The following is a 22,885-nucleotide window of genomic DNA, read 5'->3' on the forward strand; positions in this document are numbered from 1 at the left end:
CAGCCTTGAAGCTTGGTTGTGAGACTAGAGCTCATCGATCGTATACAGCTGTATTTACTTTCCAAAGGAACATTATAGTATAGAAATACTTTATTGATCCCAGGCTGGGAAACAGCAGCTATGCATATGTTCATGTGGTGCACAGCTGTTCACCAAGATCCACTCGCAAAGTAGGAATCTACAAATGTTCAGCGTGCTTTAGGAAATGGTCGGCAGTCATGTGAAAGATGCACATTATGAAAATGAGTTCATTTGAATGGTGATGAAACTTCCCAACACAAAGGGAAAGGCCTCCTGAAGCTATGAGGGTTTGAGTTTGGAGTTTCTACTCTCTTCAACAGCGCGCATAGACGGAGCACAGTGGGTCAGGAAGTTCAGAGTTTTGCCTCCAATCAGGTACAAGAAGAGCACACATCCTATCCCAACATGAACAGGACACTTTTAGTGAGCGCACGACGAGCAACATCCTAATGGGCAGTGTGACGGAGCAGAATACGCCTCTCCTCCGATCCTCGTGTCGGCTCTCTGAGGAGAACGGGCGTCATATCGGACTCTGGGGTGAGACAAAAGTACTTTCTGGTCCTGAGTCCTTGCGCCTCTTTTTCACTCCTCCAATTGTTTGATTAAAAAAAAAAAAAATGAAAAGGAGTCTTCCTTCTTTTTCCCTCCTGTACCTTCCCCTCTAGCCTCCTCTGGTTCTCTGCACACGCCCTTCAGAGGAAGAATCCAGATTTCTGGGGGTCCTGCAGGGCGGGGAGTCCGTCTGGGACGTCGCCCGTCACCACTCCGTTTCCATTGGGCATCAGACACGTCCTGATGTACGCCGCGTTGGTGGCACTGAGGAGGCAACCGTGCTCCAGCTGGAAAACACACAAGGGGTCACATTTGAACCATTTCATTGATCTTTTTATCACCAAACCATGAGAGACACAGGAGTGGACAGATAACGTAAATCACTCTCTTCTGACTGAGCTGAGGACAGCCCGGGTGCATCGCTCCCTCCCCCTCCCCCTGCCCCTCCCTCCCTCCTGCGTTCACAGCATTAGGTAATGATGACAGTCAAATTGTAGGTCAGCACCGCTCATGCTTGACTGGCCGGCCTGCCACTACTTCCCTTTCATGGACAGCCACTGACCCTGAAGAATAACAGAGGAGGCTGAATGGGGCGGGGATGAATGGATGCCTGCCGGGGTCGGCCATCTCTGGAGCCGAGACCTTATTCTATTCATTACTGTGCTCTTTCTCACCGCTGCCTCTTTGCTTTTCTGTCCTCTCTCCGCTCCTGCGCTCAGATTTCATTATGTCTCCTTTGTTATCTCGCTGTGGGACAATGACACTGAAAATAGATCACATCAGAAGTATGTGCATGGATGATTCTCTCTGCAGTCTGGAGGTGACAATTCACTCTATTTATAATCTAAGTTTGTGATGAACACAACTCTGACGAGGCTGCTCCATGAAATACAGGAACAACATCCCATAATCAAGACGAGGGTTGAGGAGATCTGTGAACTGCAGCAGACCTCGTACAACTTTCTTTTTCTGAATTTATTTCTATTGTTTTTTAAACACAACAATAGAAACATATTAGCAAAAGCTGGTGGTGGTGAACTGTTTGAAACATGTTTGAAACATGTTTGTTTGACATGAGACAAGCAGGACACATGTATAGATCCAATGGCACAGCGACAGAACGGCACTAACTCAGGTTGTAGACGTTAAATTGAGGAACGGTTTCCATATCTTCAAAAAAATATCCTCTTTACCAGAGATTATGTACCTGATTTTCTCTAAGTCTAAGAGATTTCCAAGTTCTCTCTACCACGTATCAAACGTAGAAGCCCTTTCAGATTTCCAACACTGTAAAATGAGCTTTCTGGCTAACAATGTGGAAAGTGAAATAGCCTTAGGGGCTTTTGTAAAGCACGTTTGGACGTGTACGAGCACAAGCGTGCGCACGTGTACGAGCACGAGGCCTATGGCGGCTCTGAGGTCATTTCCTGTGCGCCTGTTGGGACGTAGAGAAAAGAAGGAGGGACCATGCGCGGACATTTAACAACAACAACAATGGCGGTGAAAGGTTCACGTTGGTGTGATGCGGACGTGGAGTGTTTACTGCAGATTTGGTCGATGAAAAAATTCAAAAACAGTCGACAAGACGCACAAAAACTCAGAGGTCTACGGAAAGATCTGGAAACAAAGCCACGCATCGCCATGACGTCATCAATGCGTGTGACGTGTTACGGCGTGATGACGTATAGGCAGCAAGAAGCATTCTCCGAGGCCCAGGTAGTGTGAGTACAAACGGGCCTGGAGGGGGGGACAAGGACCCTAAAGCACGGGGCACGGGACGGAGGCACAGTGGGAGGGCGCCCTGAGTGAAGAACTCAAACCAGCCCCCCACGACCCCCATAGGGACAAGCGGTTGAAGATGAATGAATGAATGGATTGGCCACCCCGAACTACACGGTGGATGGGTCTGGGTGACATGGATGATTAAAGGCCTTAGTGAAGAACTCAAACCAGCCGCCCCACAGTGGATGGAGCTTAAGACATGACAAACATAAGTATAACCTTATACAACTTTCTAATGTCTGCTTTTGATCTCTACACTGGCCTTTGTTAGAGCTCACAGCTGAGTGTGTGTGTGTGTGTGTGTGTGTCCTGCTTTAAACCCTGCTTCAAACTTGGCAGCGCTGACTGGCACACTCTCATTTCCTGGTTCTCTGTGTCTGTCCACCTCCAGCTCCGTGCGTCTCTCTACTCTGTCCTGATTAGCATTTATGAGGATGACGCTCCCCAGACCTCGCTGCTCCGTCATCACTGGGGAAAGTTTTTGTTGGAGTTTAAAGACAATCCCTGCTTCCTCTCAACATTATGCACCCTCATTAACAGACCCAATAACGGTTGGAACGACTACAGCTCACTTTTATTAGGGCTGCAAAGAACAGTAATTTTCAATATTGATTTATCTTGGACGTTAGTGTCATAACAAAGGCCCGTCACTATCTCCCCAAGGCCACTCTGACAGGCTCGAGATGCTTGGTTTGTCTGCACAACAGTCCAAACACACAGATATTCAGTTTACTTTCACAGTAGACGAAAGCAAAACCTGAAAACATGCACATCTGAGAAGTTTGGGCTTTGACGTGATTGATCGATTATCAAAAGAGCTGCAGATTAATTATCTGTCGCCATTTTTAACAAACTGTGACTTGAACTGAATGATAATCCTCAACACTCAGCCCCATTAGTCACACACACACACACACACACACACTCATCCTCGTGGCCTCTATTCTCAGACGGTGCTGCTCTGACCCATCTCCCCCTCGTCTTATTTACATGGCCTGTCTGCTCGCATCATCACAGTTTACCCCGAGCTCCATGCCAGCCCGCGGCCTCTGTGTGCTGACTCGGAATAAAATCCATTTCCATGACAGTGAAAGAGAACAGTGCAGCGTAGATGCCGCAGCCCTGGGTTTGTTGATGTTCACTGATATTTGAGGGCAACGCACACTGGAGGCCCCGTCAGCGGGCGAGGATCAAGAGTTTGGCTCCCAGACCAAACAGTTCTGAGGAGAGCTGGCAGCTTGAGTCCTTTTTGAGATGGTGACGAAGTAAAGAAGAAGACAGAACAGGCCTGACACACGACAGAAGGTCGCAGTGGGACTCAGAGGGACTGTTCAGGGAGGGGAAGGCATTACTCACTGTCTCGTGGACATGCAGCGTAAGCCCTGTTTTCCTGGGTCTAATATTCAGTGAGGATGTCGTATAAACAGAAACAGATCACGTCTGTGTTTAATGAAACGTGCTGCAGGAGAATTAAACCTGCATTCATCATTTTCATCCAGGATTTAACTCAACGTCAAGAGTGAAGTCACATGTGTAATAGCATTTTTTTTCTTTAATGGTTTTGGCATAAACAATCAAACAGAAGTAGAAACAGGACTGTCTGTTACTGTGTTTGCTCTGACTGATGCTCTCTCTGGAGAACTCAAAAATCCCATTCTTACCTTGCTGTGAGTGGAGTCCTGTGCCGCGGTGTCGAACCTGCTGTAGGCCTCTAATGACGGCAGGCTGTGCTGTGGCTGGGACAAACCCAGTAGCTGCTCTAGCTCCAGTGCAGCGTTCTGGCCTGGACACTGGGGCAAACAAGAGGCTGGAGCCTGAGTCTGCTGCAACACGTGCTGGTGCTTCTGGTGACCCTGCAGCTGGTAGGGTCGTGTGGTGGCCACGCAACTCTGGTAGTGACAAAAGTCCGGTGTGGTCAGGCCATTCAGCACTGTGCCGCCTGCCTGCGGTGTGTTGGAGGCGTTGTAACCCGTGTGGCCGACCTCCAGGTTTTGTGGAAAGGCCGCATGTCCGTTTGGGAGGTAAGATCCGTTTGTCGTGAGTCCGAGCTGATTCTGGAAGTCAGGCAGCAAAGTGTTCTGGCTGCCCACCGGCTGATGGGACTGGAAGTGGACCGGGTGCTGGTCCTGCCGAAGCTGCTGCTGTTGGCTTGATTCCAGAAGTGCGTGGAGGTGTTTATGTTCACCGTTCAGCTGTGGGCCCTTGAGTAGAGGATGTGGGTCATGATGGGGGCTGTTGCTTGGGTGATGGTGGTTCTCTGTCCTTACCACCCAGTGACTGTTGGGAATCCCAGTCAAGGTCTTGGAGCCCACTGTTCCGGGCTGGGAGACAGACTGAATCAGCTCCCCTGCGCTGATGTGCTGCTGCATCTGTTGTGACAGCTGGACGATGGGAAGAGCTGGAGGGACAGCAGGTGTGAGACACGCCTGTGACTGCTGGGAGACGCCCTGGGCTGGGTCTGGTGGACGAGTCGAAGGTCCAAATCCACCTCTATCTCCACGTCCCTCCCTTTGTGTCCCACTTTCCAGTGAGTCTTGGACGTAGGAGAGGATTTCATTGTTGGTGAGAAGGTCACCCAGTGTTGGGATGTGGCTGGGGCCCAGCTCCACCTGGATCATCCTCTCGTCCAGCAGCAGGAGCTCCAGGTCTTCAGCATTTAGGCCCAGGTTCTCCAAGGCGCTAAAGAGCTCGCTGTTGGAGCACGTTTCCTCTCCGTCCAGGGACAGAGAGTCCAAAGTGGCCAGCAGTGGATCATAACTGGATGATTTGCTATTCCATCTCCCTGCGTCACCGTTGGATGCTATTTGCCAGCTGTCGGCACTCAAAAGGCCACCAAAACCATCACTGCCACCGGTCTGCTCGCTAAAAAGGCTGCTGTGGTAAGACATCTTAGGCTGCGTGTCCGGCTGGCACACGTACACAGACTCGTCCTGGCTCATCAGCGCTCCCAGCAGGGACTTTGGGTCGAGCTCATCTGAGGAGCTCTTGTCCACTTTGCCTTTCTTGGACTTGCTGCCTTTGGCTTTGCCCTGGAAGGAATCAGGGAAGCCGTGCAGGGGATAACCGGTCTGGTAGAGCATCGCCTCTCCGGTGGCGAAGGTGAAGGGAAGGTGCATGGATCGCTTCCTCAGGTGTTCCCCTCCTTCCTCATCCCTGTGAAAAATATGTGTGACAGATAAGAAATGAATGGATCAATTAGCTCAAACTCAAAGATCGCTCCTCGATCATTGCCCACTTACACCAAGGGCCTCTGAGTGGCGATGATGTAGTCTGGCTTGCCGTTCTTGTAGACGAGCCTGGCGTTGGCCTGGACCCACTTCCACTGGTTCTCCTTGGTGAGCAGCCTGAAGACGGTGAGGCCGCTCTCGCCCGTCTTTATCACTGGAATCACATGAGACAGGACATCAGAGGCTCTGTGTCACTGCTGTTTACCCTCTGCACGCCCCGCTGTGTGCACACACTCACGCCGCATTTGCTCAGTGGGGCGTGCTGCTGTGGTGGAGGCTACATGCTGATGTTCACTTTGGCTACATGCACATGTTACAAGCCCTGTTTGCACACATATAAGCAGCCCAACACACACACACACACACACACACACACACACACACACACACACACACACACACACACACACACACACACACACACACACACACACACACACACACACACACACACACACACACACACACACACACACACACACACACACACACACACACACACACACACACACACACACACACACACACACACACACACACACACACACACACACACACACACACACACACACACACACAGAGACCAACAACCACCACCACCACCACCACCACCACATCCTTCTACCCCCAAGTCCCTCATCTCCCTCATCTCAGTGTTGTGTCTGTCGGTGTGTGTCATTGTGGTGCAGGTCATGTTTCCGTGCTGCAGCAGAGAACTGTCGGCGAGTTCACCACTGGAACAATCAGGGCACGGTTCATATGAGTTCATCCGTCTTTAGAAGCAGTGAATCCCATGGACCGTTGATAAAGACGGACGACGCGTCACTCATGACGTCTCAGCCCGTAAATAACTCGTTAAGAGCAAACGTGAACTCTTGAACGAACATGAGTGGGATAAGAACTATATCAATAACAGTGACCATCTTTGGTTGCCATAGTGTTGGTATTGTTGGGTTGAATTAAGAGTTTTCACATCAAAGTCTGGTCTTTTAGACTATTTCGAAGAAAGTACAGGAACAAGTTTTAGGATGAGTAGAGTTTGAGTCATGGCTGCATATTTTTAGCAGCAGAAGCCACGGGCTGCCGACCTTTAGAGGGAACTGCAATATTTATGTCTCTGCTCTGAAGGAGAACAACCACAATAGAGATCCGGTCACTTATAATGGTACTATATCCAACTGTGTCACTTTGAGCAGAACCAACACAGACAAACAGGGTGAGTAAGGGCACACTCACACTGTGCCTCCGTACCGTGCCCAAGCACGTTTCACGGCTAAAGTCTGGTTCCTTTGACCAGTGTGAGTGCAACCGTACCGCGCCTAGGAGCGGTACTGTTGTTTGAGTACATGAGGTCCATGTAGTGTGTGCACAAACGGGCCTGGACCTGGGGGGAGAGGGAGGGGGGGACAAGTACCCTAAAGCACAGGGCACGGTACGGATGGACAGTGTGACGGACAGTGTGAGTGCTCTGTTCATACATATATCTGTGTGTATCTGTGTGTTATTGTCACTGTCGGCTTCTGCTGTGCAGAACCAAAACAGACAAACAGGGTGAGTACGTTCTCTAGTGTTTGACTTTCCTCGTGATGATGTTTTTGCTCATCCTGGCCCTCATTTATCAGTCTTGCGTGCAAACGGGCGCAGACCTGAGCACAGAATTGGTCGTAGGACAGGACCCACGTGTGATTTATGAAACATTCATATCTGACCGATCTCAGCGTACGAATGATCGGGCCTTGATAAATGCGGCGGCTGAATTCGATCGTCATTAACATGTTACGCCCGTGTTTTTCCCCCTGGTCACCTGGCCACCACGTTTAACAGCGACAGCTTGGCGTCACACATCACCTGCACATTTATGGAGTGGTAGTTTTGGCGATTGATGAATGCGTAATCATTCATGGATGGTGCCTTCAGACGCACATGAGCACAATCAGACGCTCCAACCACAATTTAAATTTTTTTTTATTGGTTTTAAGAATCGGTTTTGATCTGTTCTTAATATGTGACGGCTTCTGCTTAATGACAGCTGAGGTTTGTTCATTAGTTTCAGATACACAGGCTGAAATGTGCGACACGACCTCAGACCAGACGTGAGATTTGATCGTAGCTCACGCTCACGTCCAAATTGATGAATGCCGACGTTTGCCAGGAAATTGGTCGTACGCACGTTTTTTCTGCCGTACGTTCGTTTGATAAATGAGGGCTAGTGTGAGGGACTACAGGAGTAAACGTGTGTGTTCCTCACCTCTGTTCATAGATCTGTGTGTTATTGTCACTGTCGGCTTCTGCTGTGCTACATGGAAACCTGCCTTCCCATCTGTGTGTCTACTTGAGCATGTGTTTATCTCTGTGTTGTATGTTTCCAAATGCATATGCATAATTTTCCATTTCTGTATGCATGACTACATGCATACAGTGTGTGTCTTTGTGTGTGAGCATGTCTGGTAGCGGCGCGTTGAGGGCGCCATGGTTACGCCTAACCGGGTCATGCGGTACACGAGGTAAGTAGGACACTTGACTCTCGCTTGGAGATTTCCTCCATCATCAACAGACGCACACAGAGTGTTTGTTTGTTTGTTTGCTGCATGTGTTACAAATGTAATGTGGAGCCAAACATGAAGCAGGGGTCAACGCACATTAACGTACACTCATCCAAGACGGGAGGAAGCCGCAACATTTTTCTGCTCTTTTGTTTTTAACGGTAGATCCTTTTGGGTCTTTTATGGCGCCCTCCCACTGTGCGTCCGTCCCGTGCTTTAGGGTCCTTGTCCCCCCCCTCCAGGCCCGTTTGTACTCACACTACCTGGGCCTCGGAGAATGCTTCTTGCTGCCTATACGTCATCACGCCGTAACACGTCACATGCATTGATGACGTCATGGCGATGCGTGGCTTTGTTTCCAGATCTTTCCGTAGACCTCAGAGTTTTTGTGCGTCTTGTCGACTGTTTTTGAATCTTTTCATCGACCAAATCTGCAGTAAACACTCCACCTCCGCATCACACCAACGTGAACCTTTCACCGCCATTGTTTGAAATGTCCGCGCATGGTCCCTCCTTCTTTTTTCTTTTTTCCAACAGGCGCACAGGAAATGACCTTAGAGCTGCTGCAGGCCTCGTACACGTGTGCACGCTCTTGCTCATGCTCGTGCAAACGTGCTTTACTAAAGCCCACCTCTCCCAAACGGCCTTGGACGGCAAGCGTGCCGCTCCTAGCCGCGGTACGGTTGCACTCACACTGGTCAAAGGAACCAGATTTTAGCCTTTCCAGTCGGGCTTCACTAAGATGTAAAGTGTACAGACTGCGAACAGCTGGGACTTACTTCGAACGTGGTTTTCGGCGCAGTACAGCATGTCGGCAGCGTGAATGAACTGGTAACCCGAACCTCGAACTCTCAGCTCTGCCTCGGTGTAGCCCAGGACGATTTTACCTCTGAAATTCCAGGAAAAGCAGCAGAATGATTGAATTATTAGGGACCGAGTTGAAAGCAGCTGCTGTAGAGCTGCACCCATTACTCCAGTAATCAAACCCATACAACTATGTTTAATCATCAAGTCATCTATAAAGACACTTTTCATGCAAAAACGGCAGAAAATGCGAATATTTGCAGACTAATCAAACATATAACAGGCTACATGGATACAACATGGATTGTTCTAGGCAGGGTCGTGTTCATATGTGATGAACAACAAAGTGAATATTATTTGTTTTGAATACAGTGTGAGGTTTGGACAGTGCGTACTTGGCGTCGCAGGCCATGGGAGTGAAGTCCAGCTTGTGTTTGGTCCTGAAGATCATGTTCCTGGTCCTGATTTCCAGGATGGCCGGAGGCTGCAGGGGCGTGGCGATGGCGAACAGGGCGAGCTGAGGCGGGGTCGAGCCCTCGCCGTCACACTGCTGCCGGCTCTGACCGCGGAGGAACTTGAGTCGACCCTGGATGTTCAGCGCCTGACACGAGAACACATGAATCCCAAATGAGATGTAAAGAGGAGGCTGTGAATCCTTTTCCTCAGTCTGCATCTTTGCATCGAGCAGCTGCTCTCCCTCGGCTGACACCACTCACAGGACACTATGTGAAGAGAGTCTTTAAGTGACTGGGACTTCATACATGACTGAAGCTCATCAGGTCGTCAGTCGTCTGTCCATCTGTACATGAACTCATGCGTAATGTTGCACGGGTTGCTCTCCTCTGTCCTTTCTGTATCTGGCTGTAAATAAACACTGTTTGTGCTCATTATCCTTCTACTAGCTCTTCCTAAATGAAGCCGTTACTCCAGTTATAGACACAACAAGCTGTGGTAAAAGTTAGCACATCAGATCAGATGTTATGTTTTCCTGGTGATCGTGTTGAATCATGTTTGGATCAAAAGGCTCTGCAGTGAATCTACTGAGCCCCAAAACAGGAAACCGCATCTCTGACTTGTGTACTTGAGGAACAAAGATCACATTTTTTTACCAGCTGCCAACATTTACAATAATCACTAACAACCTGCTTCAACATGCACCTGTTGTATTTTCACATCAGCAGAAACTTTACAAAGACTTGGGAGAGAAACCACTTTCTCCCGCCTGCTGTCCTGCTCTCACCCTGCGGCGTCCCGTGTGAGGACCCCCACCTCCTCTTTTAGCTCTGGGTAATTGACCTTGGTGGGTTTAAGGGCCTGCAGTCGTGATGTCAGGAATCCAGCCCTGAATAGCAGGAGGGATTACAAAAAACAAAGCCATAGCCACCGGCAGACAGAAGCACAAACCTGGCTTAATGCTCACGCAAACGCACTGGGAGGGAGGACAGAGACACAGGTTCGAACCCCCTTCACGAGAGCTGCTGGAGTGTCCTTGAGCAAGACCGTGAATCCCTGACTTAAGCGAAGAGGCGTCCCTGACCACACTTATATTTACAGTCCCTGCCCCGCCAAAAACATGAAACCATCTTTAATGAGAAGCTGAAACTAGTTTTCTCCTGAGAAGTGATTTGATTTCTGTCGACCCCTCACTGACTCCTCAAGTGCCCTGCTCACGGAGGACCCTGAGCCCGTTTTCCCAGCAGGTTAGGGGGATTTTTGCTGAACCGTGGTGGTTTGCCTCCATCTGCAGAGAATTGTTTCAGTGAAAGTAGCAGGGGCCGGTCTGGAGCTACCAACCCTGACTAAGCAAGTTCCCCCTCTGCTGCGGGAGGATTAAGGCCCTTTTCCCCACGACCCCAAGGCTCTCTTAAGGCGGATTACAGGAGTACATGGTGGCTTCTGATCCCTGAGGGACTCTGAGGTGGCACGCCATACTGTTAGCAGCACCGACGGACCTGGAAACACCACAGGCCTCTAATAAGGGTTCAATGTTGTCACTTGATGTGACTGGGAAAGTGCAGAGCAATCATCCTGCCTCTAAGTGGAAGGTTGATCTGAGCCGTCGTCATTGGTTCAATCTGACAAAAGCACGTCAGAAATGACACTATATACAGAGTAGTTGTTGTTTTATAAAACAAAGTCCAGCTGCTTTGGACTGAAATTGCTTTGTGTTGTGTTGTTGTCCACTTTAACACTCTTTGTCTCTTACCAGGAAGCCGGAGGAGTTGTCCAACAAACAGCGGAAGCGACAGACGAAGCCTCTCTCCAGGAAGGAGGAGTTTTCAGGCGGGAGCTGGTCGGGGTTGTAGCTCACCAGGCAGGAAGAGGTCGACACCGACTCGCCATCTGAAGACATCAAATAATAAGAACTAACAACCTCTTTGTCCTTATCATACTCACCTGACAAAGTTGATCACAGATTAGAGGAACCCTCAGTGACTTATTGACCGTTACGTGTCGTTAATGTTCAGTTTCTGTTGTCAGCCATGTTGTTTACAGACCTGTTGAGGGGTCTCCGGGGGGGCCGAGGCCGGAGGGGGGGTTGAGTGCCCAGTGCAGGTTGCTCCTGAACTCCTGCTGGTCTTCGGTGTGGATGAGCTCAAACACACTCTGGTGCATCACGTCAGTCTGACAGGAAAACATCATTCACAGTGTGATGAACGCAGAGGAAGTGACACAGAAACAGTGAGAGACATTCAACACGGTTCAGAACAATACAACTGTGTGAGAGTCCGCGGGCTGGGGCAGGCGTTTAGTTGAAGCGGTCACTGTCAGCTGGTGCCCCGAGGGTGCGTTTGATTCCGTTTGCTTTGAAGTGGAGCCAAAAGAAATCGAGTGTCGCTGAACATTTGACTCAAATGAGCGAAACCCAGCCAAAGACCTGCTGTGACCCTGATATCTGCTGTCCAGACCCAGCATGACCTGGCTCAGGACCAGAGTGGACCCAGAGGGATCAACCTCAGGTCACCAAAGAGGAGAAACACTTCACAAACGGGGGACTTCATCTTCTCTTTGACCGTGTTTGGGCTCCGTGCAGCCTGTTAAGGTTGTGCTAAAGGCTAGTGGTGGCTACGCTAAGAAGAAGTGTGCCTGCTTTAGCTCAGCACGAGACCGTTTACAGAGTATTTCTATGATTTATTTATATGATGCATGAGAGGCAGAGGCCTTATCTGTGTCGTTCCTGTTTGATTTCAAAGTTGTTTCTCAGGTGTCGCCTGGGTTCAAGGTGTTACAGCATCTGTTCACACCGAATGTTGTTGGTTTCCAAACACTCCACATGAGCGGAGACACATTTGGGTTAGCTTGGTAAATGCATGGTGACACGTCTCAGGTGGACAGGGAAACGAGGGGCGGAGGTGATGTCTGCAGCTGTGTGTGTGTGTGTGTGTGTGTGTGTGTGTACAGTCTGCCTTTATATGGTGTGTGTTTGTGTGACACACAGCCTTTGGATAATTTGATAATCACATTCTCCACAATAAGATTAGATGACAGTTGTGAATCCAAGAGGATGAAACCTCTCGCTCGACATGCGCGTTTGTTTCGATCGTCAGGGGCAGTCAGGACGATGCGTTCACTTGCTGCTCTCACGGTCATTGTGCTTGTTAACTCCACTGCTCTGCCTCACTACAGTCCCCCCTCTGCAGACTGCTTCAGCCTGACGACTGTGGCCGTGAGACTACACATGTTCTTATATTGAACCAGACATGTTGTTTGCATAGTAACAAAAGTAAGGAATTGGGATTACATCATACATAAAGGCCTTTGTTTGGGAACTCTGTATTTGGAAGTGATAATTATGGTTGAGAAATATCTGAACTACATCCATCTTCCTCTACCCATAATCCCTTGTGTTTTGGGTCACTTCCTGTTGGTGTGTTGCTGTGTTTCCTCTCCTGTCGGACCAACAGAAATGTTTGATTACCCGTGGTCTCGGTTGTTCCCGTCTAAAGAGGCTGCTGGGTTGAGAGGAGAGAGGTGAAATTCACAGGGAGGTCTTACCTGATGGAAGCCGAGGTAATCCTGGATGGTGTGAGAACAGTAGAAGACGATCCCCTCAGCCGTCACCACCAGGATGAAGCCATTCAGGGCCTGTCCACACAAAACACAGCATGATCAGAACGATCGGTGACTGGAAGGGTGCGCTGACGTAAACCGTCACAAGAAGAAACTCAAAGTGTGATCTTTTCTGCTGACGTGTGGAACTAGAACACCTAAAGAACCCATTGGTAGCAACCATGTCAGGCCACACACACACACACACACACACACACACACACACACACACACACACACACACACACACACACACACACACACACACACACACACACACACACACACACACACACACACACACACACACACACACACACACACACACACACACACACACACACACACACACACACACACACACACACACACACACACACACACACAGCCTGTGTATAAATATTGACTTTATATTCATCTGTTTGTCGTCCCTGACACACTTTGTTCCCATGTCAGTATCTAACATAGAAGAACCCCCCCCCCCCCCAGTCGCACACACACGACTCACTGGTGCATCAGTGAACAATGTGAAGGTGTTTTAGATTTGGTGATATGACGCCAAACATCCAAGAATACTTTAAATGCTTTTAGTGGATTTCCAGCTCCACCAACACACACATCCTCCCCCCAAACCCCCTCCCTTCAATAATAGATGTGTTCACCGGCTCTGGATAATTCATGGTGCGCTGTCTGGAGTGGAGGAGAGCAGCTGAACGCAGGATTCTCCACCGCTGACCCACTTACTCCTCTGGGATCAATACATTTATCAGTGCACTGATTTAGAGCAGAGGAACCAGCCGTGACTCACACCCTGGGGTTAAGAATTAAACGCCTTTATTTCCCTTTAGTTGAAGTTCATGGTGGTTTCTGGACCATGAACTTCAAAGTTTCACCCTCAAAGCTCTTTCAACATAAGGACACAACATCAATATATACTTTTTTTAAAGCTTGATGAGTTGGATTTGTTATCAAGCAGTGTCTTGCAGAAGTGTAACACTATGAATAATTAGTGTGTGTGTCTGTGACACCTGAGGAATCTCATCTCATCTCATCTCATCTTCAGCCTCTGATCCTGGATCAGGTCTCGGGGGCAGCAGCTTTAGCAGGGGACCCCAAACTTCCCTTTCCCGGGCCACATTAACCAGCTCTAACTGGGGGATCCTGAGGCGTTCCCAGGCCAGTGTGGAGATCTAATCTCTCCACCTGGTCCTGGGTCTTCCCCGAGGCCTCCTCCCAGCTGGACGTGCCTGGAACACCTCCCTAGGGAGGCGCCCAGGGTTCATCCTTACCAGATGATCCTGAACCACCTCAACTGGCTCCTTTCAACGCAAAGGAGCAGCAGCTCTACTCCGAGTTCCTCAAGGATGCTGAACTTCTCCCCCTCTCTCTAAGGGAGACTCCAGACCCCCTCCTGAGGAAACACATTTCACACGCTTGGACCTGGACCTGGTTCTTTGGGTCCTGACCCACCCGAGGAATGTCAGATCAATATTCGATCCAATTCTGAGGGAAATATCTGTCTTCAGCTGCTAAATGCTCCACGTTGTTCACCAGCTGCTGTGTCACCACACGTCACCTGGGATGCACCCTAAAAAATACACTTCAGCACAAAGAAGAGACTGCAGCCGATGGCAAACTAGCACGACTGTCCTAAGCCTGCGAGAGAGGAACAACTCTCCACACCAGCAGGAACAGGACGATTCAGGACGCTAGTCACACATTAACAACCTCGCACAAATGGACCATAACACAAATGATTAGGAACTCAGCGCGGGGTCTTCAGAGGTCAGATGGGAGCTGCTTGATTGTGCCTGACGTCCTGAGGAAGAACAGTGATGTAACGACTCTGCGTCAACTGTGTCCAGATGTTGATGAAGTGTAAAAGCATCTGTTGAGTTGAGCCACATGCATCGACTACAGCAGCAGGCAGCCATGATGAAAGACGCAGGAACAGGAAACAGATCAGAAAGAAACGTCACTGACCTGCAGCAGCAGCTCCCCCTCCGGTACGTGAGCGTCCACGCTGTCATCACTGCGGTCACTGCTCTTCTTCCTGCCGTTGGACAGCTGGTTCTTCAGCGCCACTGCAACAGAGACGAACAGAGAGAGGTTGGTTACCTGGGTCTGAAGAGGACCCAACACAGAATGACAGAAGGGGAGAGACTCTACAGGAAAACACCAATAAACAGGTCGAAGCGCCGGCTCATCAATGTTCTTATTGACAGTTATTGTGAGTGAAACGTGTCCCGTACAGTCAGACACACTAAAGTCCCCCGGGGGCATCTCTGCGACCTCTGACCCCTGAGACAAAACCACAGGGGCCAGCCCGGTGCCTTTAACCCCGGGGACCAAACGTGTGTGAGTGGGTCGAGTGTGAGGCAAACAAAGAGCCTTTCTGAAGCAGCAGCAGAGACGTTAACGACAGAGGAAGTGTGTGAGCGCTGCAGACAAAGACGGAGGCCCTAGCTCCCAGCACTTAAACGCTTTCTGCGGATCACGACCTAAATCCACACAGAGATGGAGAAAGCTCCATCATGTGGCTTCACTCTGGTTAAAGGAGCCTGTGTGTGGGGGGGGGGGGCAGCCTGACCTGGATCCAGCACCAAGTCACACTCAAGAGAGCCCTTCATGCTACATGTATTACACACCTTTGACCACTCAGCCCATCAGCTTTAGTCTGTCTTTAGTTGGAAGTGTTGACTTGACAGAGATCACACTGGGACGGACGCAGCTTTTGAAATGCCGTCAGTTTTCAGACACTATTGTTCATCGATGACCTGACTGTTCAAGCCGGTGTCAGGACTCTGGGATCTGTTCAGTCAAATGTGTGGGAGTAAAGTAAACGATGCAGAATTAGCAGTTAAAGATGTCTCCGCACATTAAGAGGCATCCTCCGTGAGCTGCAGCCAAACCTTTGTCTGCTGGTGACGGAGCTCAGAGAGAAAGCATGTCCACCATCAATAATTCACAGCTCCGGAGGGTGGAGGGGGTATTTTGTGCCCTCCGCGACGTCATGAACGGGAGCTGGCCGCAGGAAAAAAAAACACCCCGAGGCGACTGGGGGGAGCAGGGCATTTGTTGGCACAACGGAGGGAAACGGGGACACCAACAGCCCATAAAAACATCACAACAGACGATCCTCAGGCCTCTCCGGGGGCACATAAAGGATGCATCACAACGGGGCAAATGTACGCACACAGCTGCACATTCTCACATTCGAGAAGCTCAAACACTATCGCTGTTGATTCATTTCCTGTCATTCCAAGTCAAGTCAAGTCAACAACAAAGTGCAACAGTGCCTCACTGGATCAAAATAAGGAGTTAAAGTGACCACAGTGCTGTTAATGGTTAAGAAGGCCGACAGCCACTGGAACCCAGGGTTTTCTAAACCTGTCAGTCCTGCATCTGGGCACATTACACCCGCCAGTCCTGCATCTGGGCACATTACACCCATCAGTCCTGCATCTGGGCACATTACAACTGCCAGTCCTGCATCTGGGCACATTACAACTGTCAGTCCTGCATCTGGGCACATTACACCTGTAAGTCCTGCATCTGGGCACATTACACCTGTAAGTCCTGCATCTGGGCACATTACACCTGTCAGTCCTGCATCTGGGCACATTAAACCTGTCAGTCCTGCATCTGGGCACATTACACCTGTCAGTCCTGCATCTGGGCACATTACACCTGTCAGTCCTGCATCTGGGCACATTACACCTGTCAGTCCTGCATCTGGGCACATTAAACCCGTCAGTCCTGCATCTGGGCACATTAAACCTGTCAGTCCTGCATCTGGGCACATTACACCTGTCAGTCCTGCATCTGGGCACATTACACCTGCCAGTCCTGCATCTGGGCACATTACACCTGCCAGTCCTGCATCTGGGCACAATACACCTGTCAGTCCTGCATCTGGACACATTACACCCGCCAGTCCTGCATCTGGGCACATTACACCTGTCAGTCCTGCATCTGGGCACATTAAACCTGCCAGTCCTGCATCTGGGCACATTACACCTGTCAGTCCTGCATCTGGGCACATTACACCTGTCAGTCCTGCATCTGGGCACATTACACCTGCCAGTCCTGCATCTGGGCACATTACACCTGTCAGTCCTGCATCTGGGCACATTACACCTGTCAGTCCTGCATCTGGGCACATTACACCCGTCAGTCCTGCATCTGGGCACATTACACCTGTCAGTCCTGCATCTCGGCACATTAAACCTGGCAGTCCTGCATCTGGGCACATTACACCTGTCAGTCCTGCATCTGGGCACATTACACCTGTCAGTCCTGCATCTGGGCACATTACACCTGTCAGTCCTGCATCTGGGCACATTACACCTGTCAGTCCTGCATCTGGGCACATTAAACCTGTCAGTCCTGCATCTGGGCACATTAAACCTGTCAGTCCTGCATCTGGGCACATTACACCTGTCAGTCTTGCATCTGGGCACATTACACCTGCCAGTCCTGCATCTGGGCACATTACACCTGTCAGTCCTGCATCTGGGCACAATACACCTGTCAGTCCTGCATCTGGACACATTACACCCGCCAGTCCTGCATCTGGGCACATTACACCTGTCAGTCCTGCATCTGGGCACATTAAACCTGCCAGTCCTGCATCTGGGCACATTACACCTGTCAGTCCTGCATCTGGGCACATTACACCTGTCAGTCCTGCATCTGGGCACATTACACCTGCCAGTCCTGCATCAGGGCACATTACACCTGTCAGTCCTGCATCTGGGCACATTACACCTGTCAGTCCTGCATCTGGGCACATTACACCCGTCAGTCCTGCATCTCGGCACATTACACCTGTCAGTCCTGCATCTCGGCACATTAAACCTGGCAGTCCTGCATCTGGGCACATTACACCTGTCAGTCCTGCATCTGGGCACATTACACCTGTCAGTCCTGCATCTGGGCACATTACACCTGTGAGTCCTGCATCTGGGCACATTAAACCTGCGTCCTGATGGAAGCAGTGTAACTTCAGGTGCTGAGGGGCGGCTCGGGTCAGACAGGACCAGTCTCTCTTTGTTCAGGGCCATGGTTTTGTACAGGATGGTGATGTGCGTGAGTGGAGTACCGATCATTTTACTGCACACACTCTAACAACGCCCTGAAGTCTGCTGCGGTTCTTAAGGTTCATCGACCCGAACCAGCAGATCAAAGCAAACGCCAGGACAGATCCAATAAAACAAGAATCAAACATTAACATAAACTTGGAGTCAGTGTTTATGTTCCTGAGCTCCTCCAGTAACTTGACTCGACTTCCACTGGTCTCAGGACTGAATCTGCTGAGTACCTGAGAGACTCAGAACCTCTCAGGAAACGCTGGTGACACCCGCTCCTCAACCTGCAGCCGCCGCACATTGAAGTCTCCTCTGCAGGCTGGAGGGACGATGACACTGACGGTGACCCGTCTAATCCAGCCACTCATCGCTGTGACCCAAATAAATGTGTGTGCAGCGGCCGGGCCGACGGGAGGAGGGCGTCCCCCGAATGACAACATTGACAACAGAGAGCCACAAACTACAAAGTGTCTGTGGGGGTGGGGGCGTAAAGAGGTTAGTGTCACATGTTCATGGGACCTGCAACACTTCATGATGCTATTTCAATCATCCTCAGACAAACTGTGTGTTATTGTTCGTGTCTGGAGTCAGAGGAAGGCCGAGCGTCTCTGCAGCTGTAGGAACAGAGAAGACACAGCACGTATCTGCTCTGAGCACATGGAGACAGAACACACACGCCTCCCTGCTGCTCCAGACTAAAGGAACTACAGTGGATGGACGTGAATATGGATAAAGGGATGTTTAAGTGGTGCAGCAGTGATGTTTAAGTGGTGCAGCAGAGGAGAAGGGACTGTGTTAAACAGTGAACCGTAGAGTTCATTCGTCCATCTACAGAACTGTATTTGACACTTTCTTCTCCTGTTAATGAGGAGCTGAAAACTGAAACTTCACATCCTGCTCGACTGCCCTCAATTAAACAAGTTCTTAGTGGACTAACACTCGTACGATCCTGTCAATTTGTCAAAAAGTAGAGTTTCTTCACAAAGAATGGTGCAAAAGCGCCTCTTTAAATCTCGTCTTTACCAGAAACGATTCCCTCAGTGTGAAAGAAGCTGTAAACGTTGAGTAATGGAATAAAACAACGGACATAAGGGAGTGAGAGGAGGCAGCCAACATGAGACTGGAGCCTTCTTTCAGCTCTCCGCGGAGAACAGATGTAGATGAAACACACGGTGGACTACCACACAGAGGTTCCTCTGAGGCTGGGAGAGTCAAAAGTTGAAACGCGGGCGCCTGTGCCCCCCTTCTCTCTTCAAAAGGTCTGTAAAGCGGCCGGGAGCGGATTATCCCGCCGTGTTGTTATTCTCCGGGGCTTTCATCTCCTCCTCCCACCTCCTCTCTGCGGTCTCTTCAGACCTATATTACTGTGTGACTGAGGCTCTGGGACACGGGGCGACTCGTAGCCACAGGCAAGACGAGCTGACCTACAATACGTTCAGGTTGTGCTAAGACGGGGGGGGGGGGGGGGGGGGGGGGTCACCCAGGGTTCACGCACTCAGACAGAGATGGGTGTGCTGGCCTGTTCCTGCAGGATCAGCGCGGAGCAGGGCGGTCTGAGCACACGGTCCAACATAAAGCCTGTCTACGTCTCTGAACGGCTGCTGTTTAGAATGAAGGATGACAACAGTGATGAATTGTTAAATTGTGGAAGTGAAAATGTTTGAGTGCGATGGAAAAAGGCAAAGATGTTCTTTTAAAAACATTCAAAACAGAAAGCTGACCCTGAATGAGACACACTCTATAATACGGACACGCTTTCTCTCACTACACCTTCAAACCTGGGGCTGTTCTCCTGCAAGTGCTCATGGGAAATGCAGTTCACACTTCACAGAGACACTAAGGAAAATAGATTAAATTGTATATTCAAACGGGCATTTCATGCACGTGCGTAAAACATTGGTAGCCTTGGGTAATAATAATAATTCATGATGAATCACATGTGGCTGCAGCTTTGTGTCGTATGTTGGTACTGATGAATATGAAGCAGCTCATTTTAGGACGATCAGCTGTAAACTGAGAAACCAAGGATTCACACACACACACACACACACACACACACACACACACACACACACACACACACACACACACACACACACACACACACACACACACACACACACACACACACACACACACACACACACACACACACACACACACACACACACACACACACACACACACACACACACACACACACACACACACACACCCATCTGCTGTGCCTGTAAGCCTGCTAACTCCTCGACAAAGCCACTTCTTAAACGGAGCCTGGAGCCCAGACACAAAGGTCACGACCTCTAAACCTCTTAAAACATATAGATTTAAAGTTTTCCCTACAATCGATCAAGTCCCAGCACGTCTGCAGACAAAGACACACTGAGGGGTGTGACACTGGTTCACTCAGTCAGTTTGATTCAAGACTGTGAAAATGTTGTTTTCAGTCAGACAAGAGAATAGAAATAGGATTCATTGGTGGTTCCCATTGGAACACTCAGGGCGCACGCACACTGTGCCTCTGTACCGTGCCCAAACACGTTTCTCAGCTAAAGTCTGGTTCCTTTGACCAGTGTGAGTGCAACTGTACCACGTCTAGGAGCGGCACGCTTGCCGTCCACGGCCCGTTTGGGAGAGGTGGGCTTTAGTAAAGCACGTTTGCACGTGTACAGGGAGCGTGCGCACGTGTACGAGCACGAGGCCTACGGCGGTTCTGAGGTCATTTCCTGTGCGCCTGTTGGGACGTTGAAAAAAGAAGGAGGGACCATGCGCGGACATTTAAAACAATGGCGGTGAAAGGTTCACCTTGGTGTGATGCGGAGGTGGAGTGTTTACTGCAGATTTGGTCGATGAAAAGATTCAAAAACAGTCGACCAGACGCACAAAAACTCTGAGGTCTATGGAAAGATCTGGAAACAAAGCCACGCATCGCCATGACGTCATCAATGCGTGTGACGTGTTACGGCGTGATGACGTATAGGCAGCAAGAAGCATTCTCCGAGGCCCAGGTAGTGTGAGTACAAACGGGCCTGGAGGGGGGGACAAGGACCCTAAAGCACGGGGCACGGGACGCACGCACAGTGGGAGGGCGCCCTAAGGTTTTAGATCTCTACAGAGTTGAAGTGGCACTTCCCTCTCTTTGGACGTGGAACCTCTCCCCGCGGTCCGTCCCTGCCTCTGTGTCTGTGTCTGCAGGTCAGAGGAGGAACAGGCCGGAGCAGCTGTTTCAGGACCGCATACGCACGTTTAGCAGCTTCAGTTTCAAGATTCATCCCTGTTCCCTCTGTTGAACCACAGCTGACGCTGCCACAGTCCTTTAGGCCCTGTGACACGCAGCGTCCTGTTCTGCGTGCTCATGTCGACCACCGCGTGCTGACATCAGCTGACGGTGCCTGCGGCGGTGGAGTATACCTCGGTGTAATCGGCTGTGTCTTACCGGAGAAGAAGCTCTTGGTGCGGAGGAAGCTGACGCTGAGCCTCAGGATGGAGAGCTTGTCCAGGCTGGAGATGACGTCTTCGGGGAAGGGCAGCAGGCCGGCGAGGCGGTCCAGCTCAGAGTTGAGGCGGTCCCGGTGGCGTTTGGACGGGTTGGACTTGGCGCCTTCAGCTGGGGTGGCTTTGACTCTGGACATGAAGGGAGCATTATCATATTTAACACTTCATCATCGGGTAAATACGCCATAAAAACACCTTCAGGATGAACGTGGTCCTGATTTAGAAAGAGCTGGAGCTCATTTCCATCTCAGACACGGATCGATTCACACACAGCAGGGCTGCAGCTACATGCAGTTTGATTAGAAATGAACATTTTCTACATTTGTCCATGAGTTGTTTGGTCCATAAACACTGATCAAATATTAAAACATGTGTTTCCGTGTTTCCCAGAGTCCAAGATGAGGTCCTCAGGGGTCCTGTTTACTGCTGACCTCGTTCATATTGTGTTTACTGTCACAGAGGAGGACAGAAAGTGGAGACGATCACACTGAAGACGCTGCAGTCAGAGGACGGGGACAGCTTTTGTGTGATTGTGATTATCAATAAATCCACTGACATGTACAGGATATGACTTTCAGGCTACTGTGGTGCTGATATTGTCATTATTGACCAATATTGGGTAATGACAGATATGGATTATTAAGTGTAATCTACTTCCTGTACATTATTCTCAGTAATGCATATGAATGATCCATTAGCAGCCAATATTCAGTGGTAGTGTTTTCTTCCCATGTGGCTGGTGCTCAGCAGGTTCTCTTTACTAACCATGAGGATGAGGAAGGAGACAGTAAAAGATGCTTTTAACGGGCAGATGTCAGTTCAACTCACCCCTTCTGAGCAGGTTTCCTTCTCTTCCTTCCAGCGTACATGTTTGTGTTGTTGTGGAGGATTTAGTCTCAGGGAAGCTGGAGGAAATCCATCCGCTTTCAGTGTGCCAATGAGCCGGCAGCACACACTAGAAACCAGTGGACTCAAGTATGACTACACTAGAAACCAGTATGACTCCAGCAGAAACCAGTGGACTCCAGCAGAAACCAGTGCAGCCCTCCCAGGGACCAGGACCAGGACCAGGACCAGGGTATGCCTTCACTGCACAGAGATGTAACAGACTCCAGTGTGACTACGGACACATCTCGGTCCCTGTAAAGTCCCTTTGAACAGACGCAGCTCCCTATTTGTCCAGGACCGACCCGCAGTGTCCGCGCTCCGGTCCGTCCGTCCGCGGCGCTCCGCCGGTGCGTCAAATCCAAACACCGCGAAGGTTCCGCAATAAACCCTCCGTGTGAGCTTCACCTGCTGGGGGCGAGCTCCAGCGACCACA

General features: G+C 50.1%; 1 protein-coding gene across 1 annotated transcript; it reads right to left on the bottom strand.

Moving 5' to 3' along the window:
• Window positions 1-713: 713 nt before the first annotated feature.
• ahr1b (aryl hydrocarbon receptor 1b) lies at window positions 714-22,516 on the bottom strand (the record flags this gene model as incomplete). The annotated part of the gene is made up of 11 exons (XM_083938288.1): window positions 22,393-22,516; window positions 21,506-21,693; window positions 14,963-15,063; window positions 12,926-13,015; window positions 11,428-11,554; window positions 11,136-11,272; window positions 9,325-9,530; window positions 8,905-9,014; window positions 5,595-5,736; window positions 4,017-5,508; window positions 714-860 (listed from the first exon to the last, which is right to left on the bottom strand). The coding sequence occupies exons 1-11, from the start codon at window positions 22,431-22,433 to the stop codon at window positions 714-716; spliced, it is 2,781 nt and encodes a 926-aa protein (XP_083794414.1). The 5' UTR covers window positions 22,434-22,516.
• Window positions 22,517-22,885: the final 369 nt, after the last annotated feature.

The sequence above is a fragment of the Echiichthys vipera genome, assembly GCF_963691815.1.
Source record: "Echiichthys vipera genome assembly, chromosome: 23".
Taxonomy (NCBI): Eukaryota; Metazoa; Chordata; class Actinopteri; order Perciformes; family Trachinidae; genus Echiichthys; species Echiichthys vipera.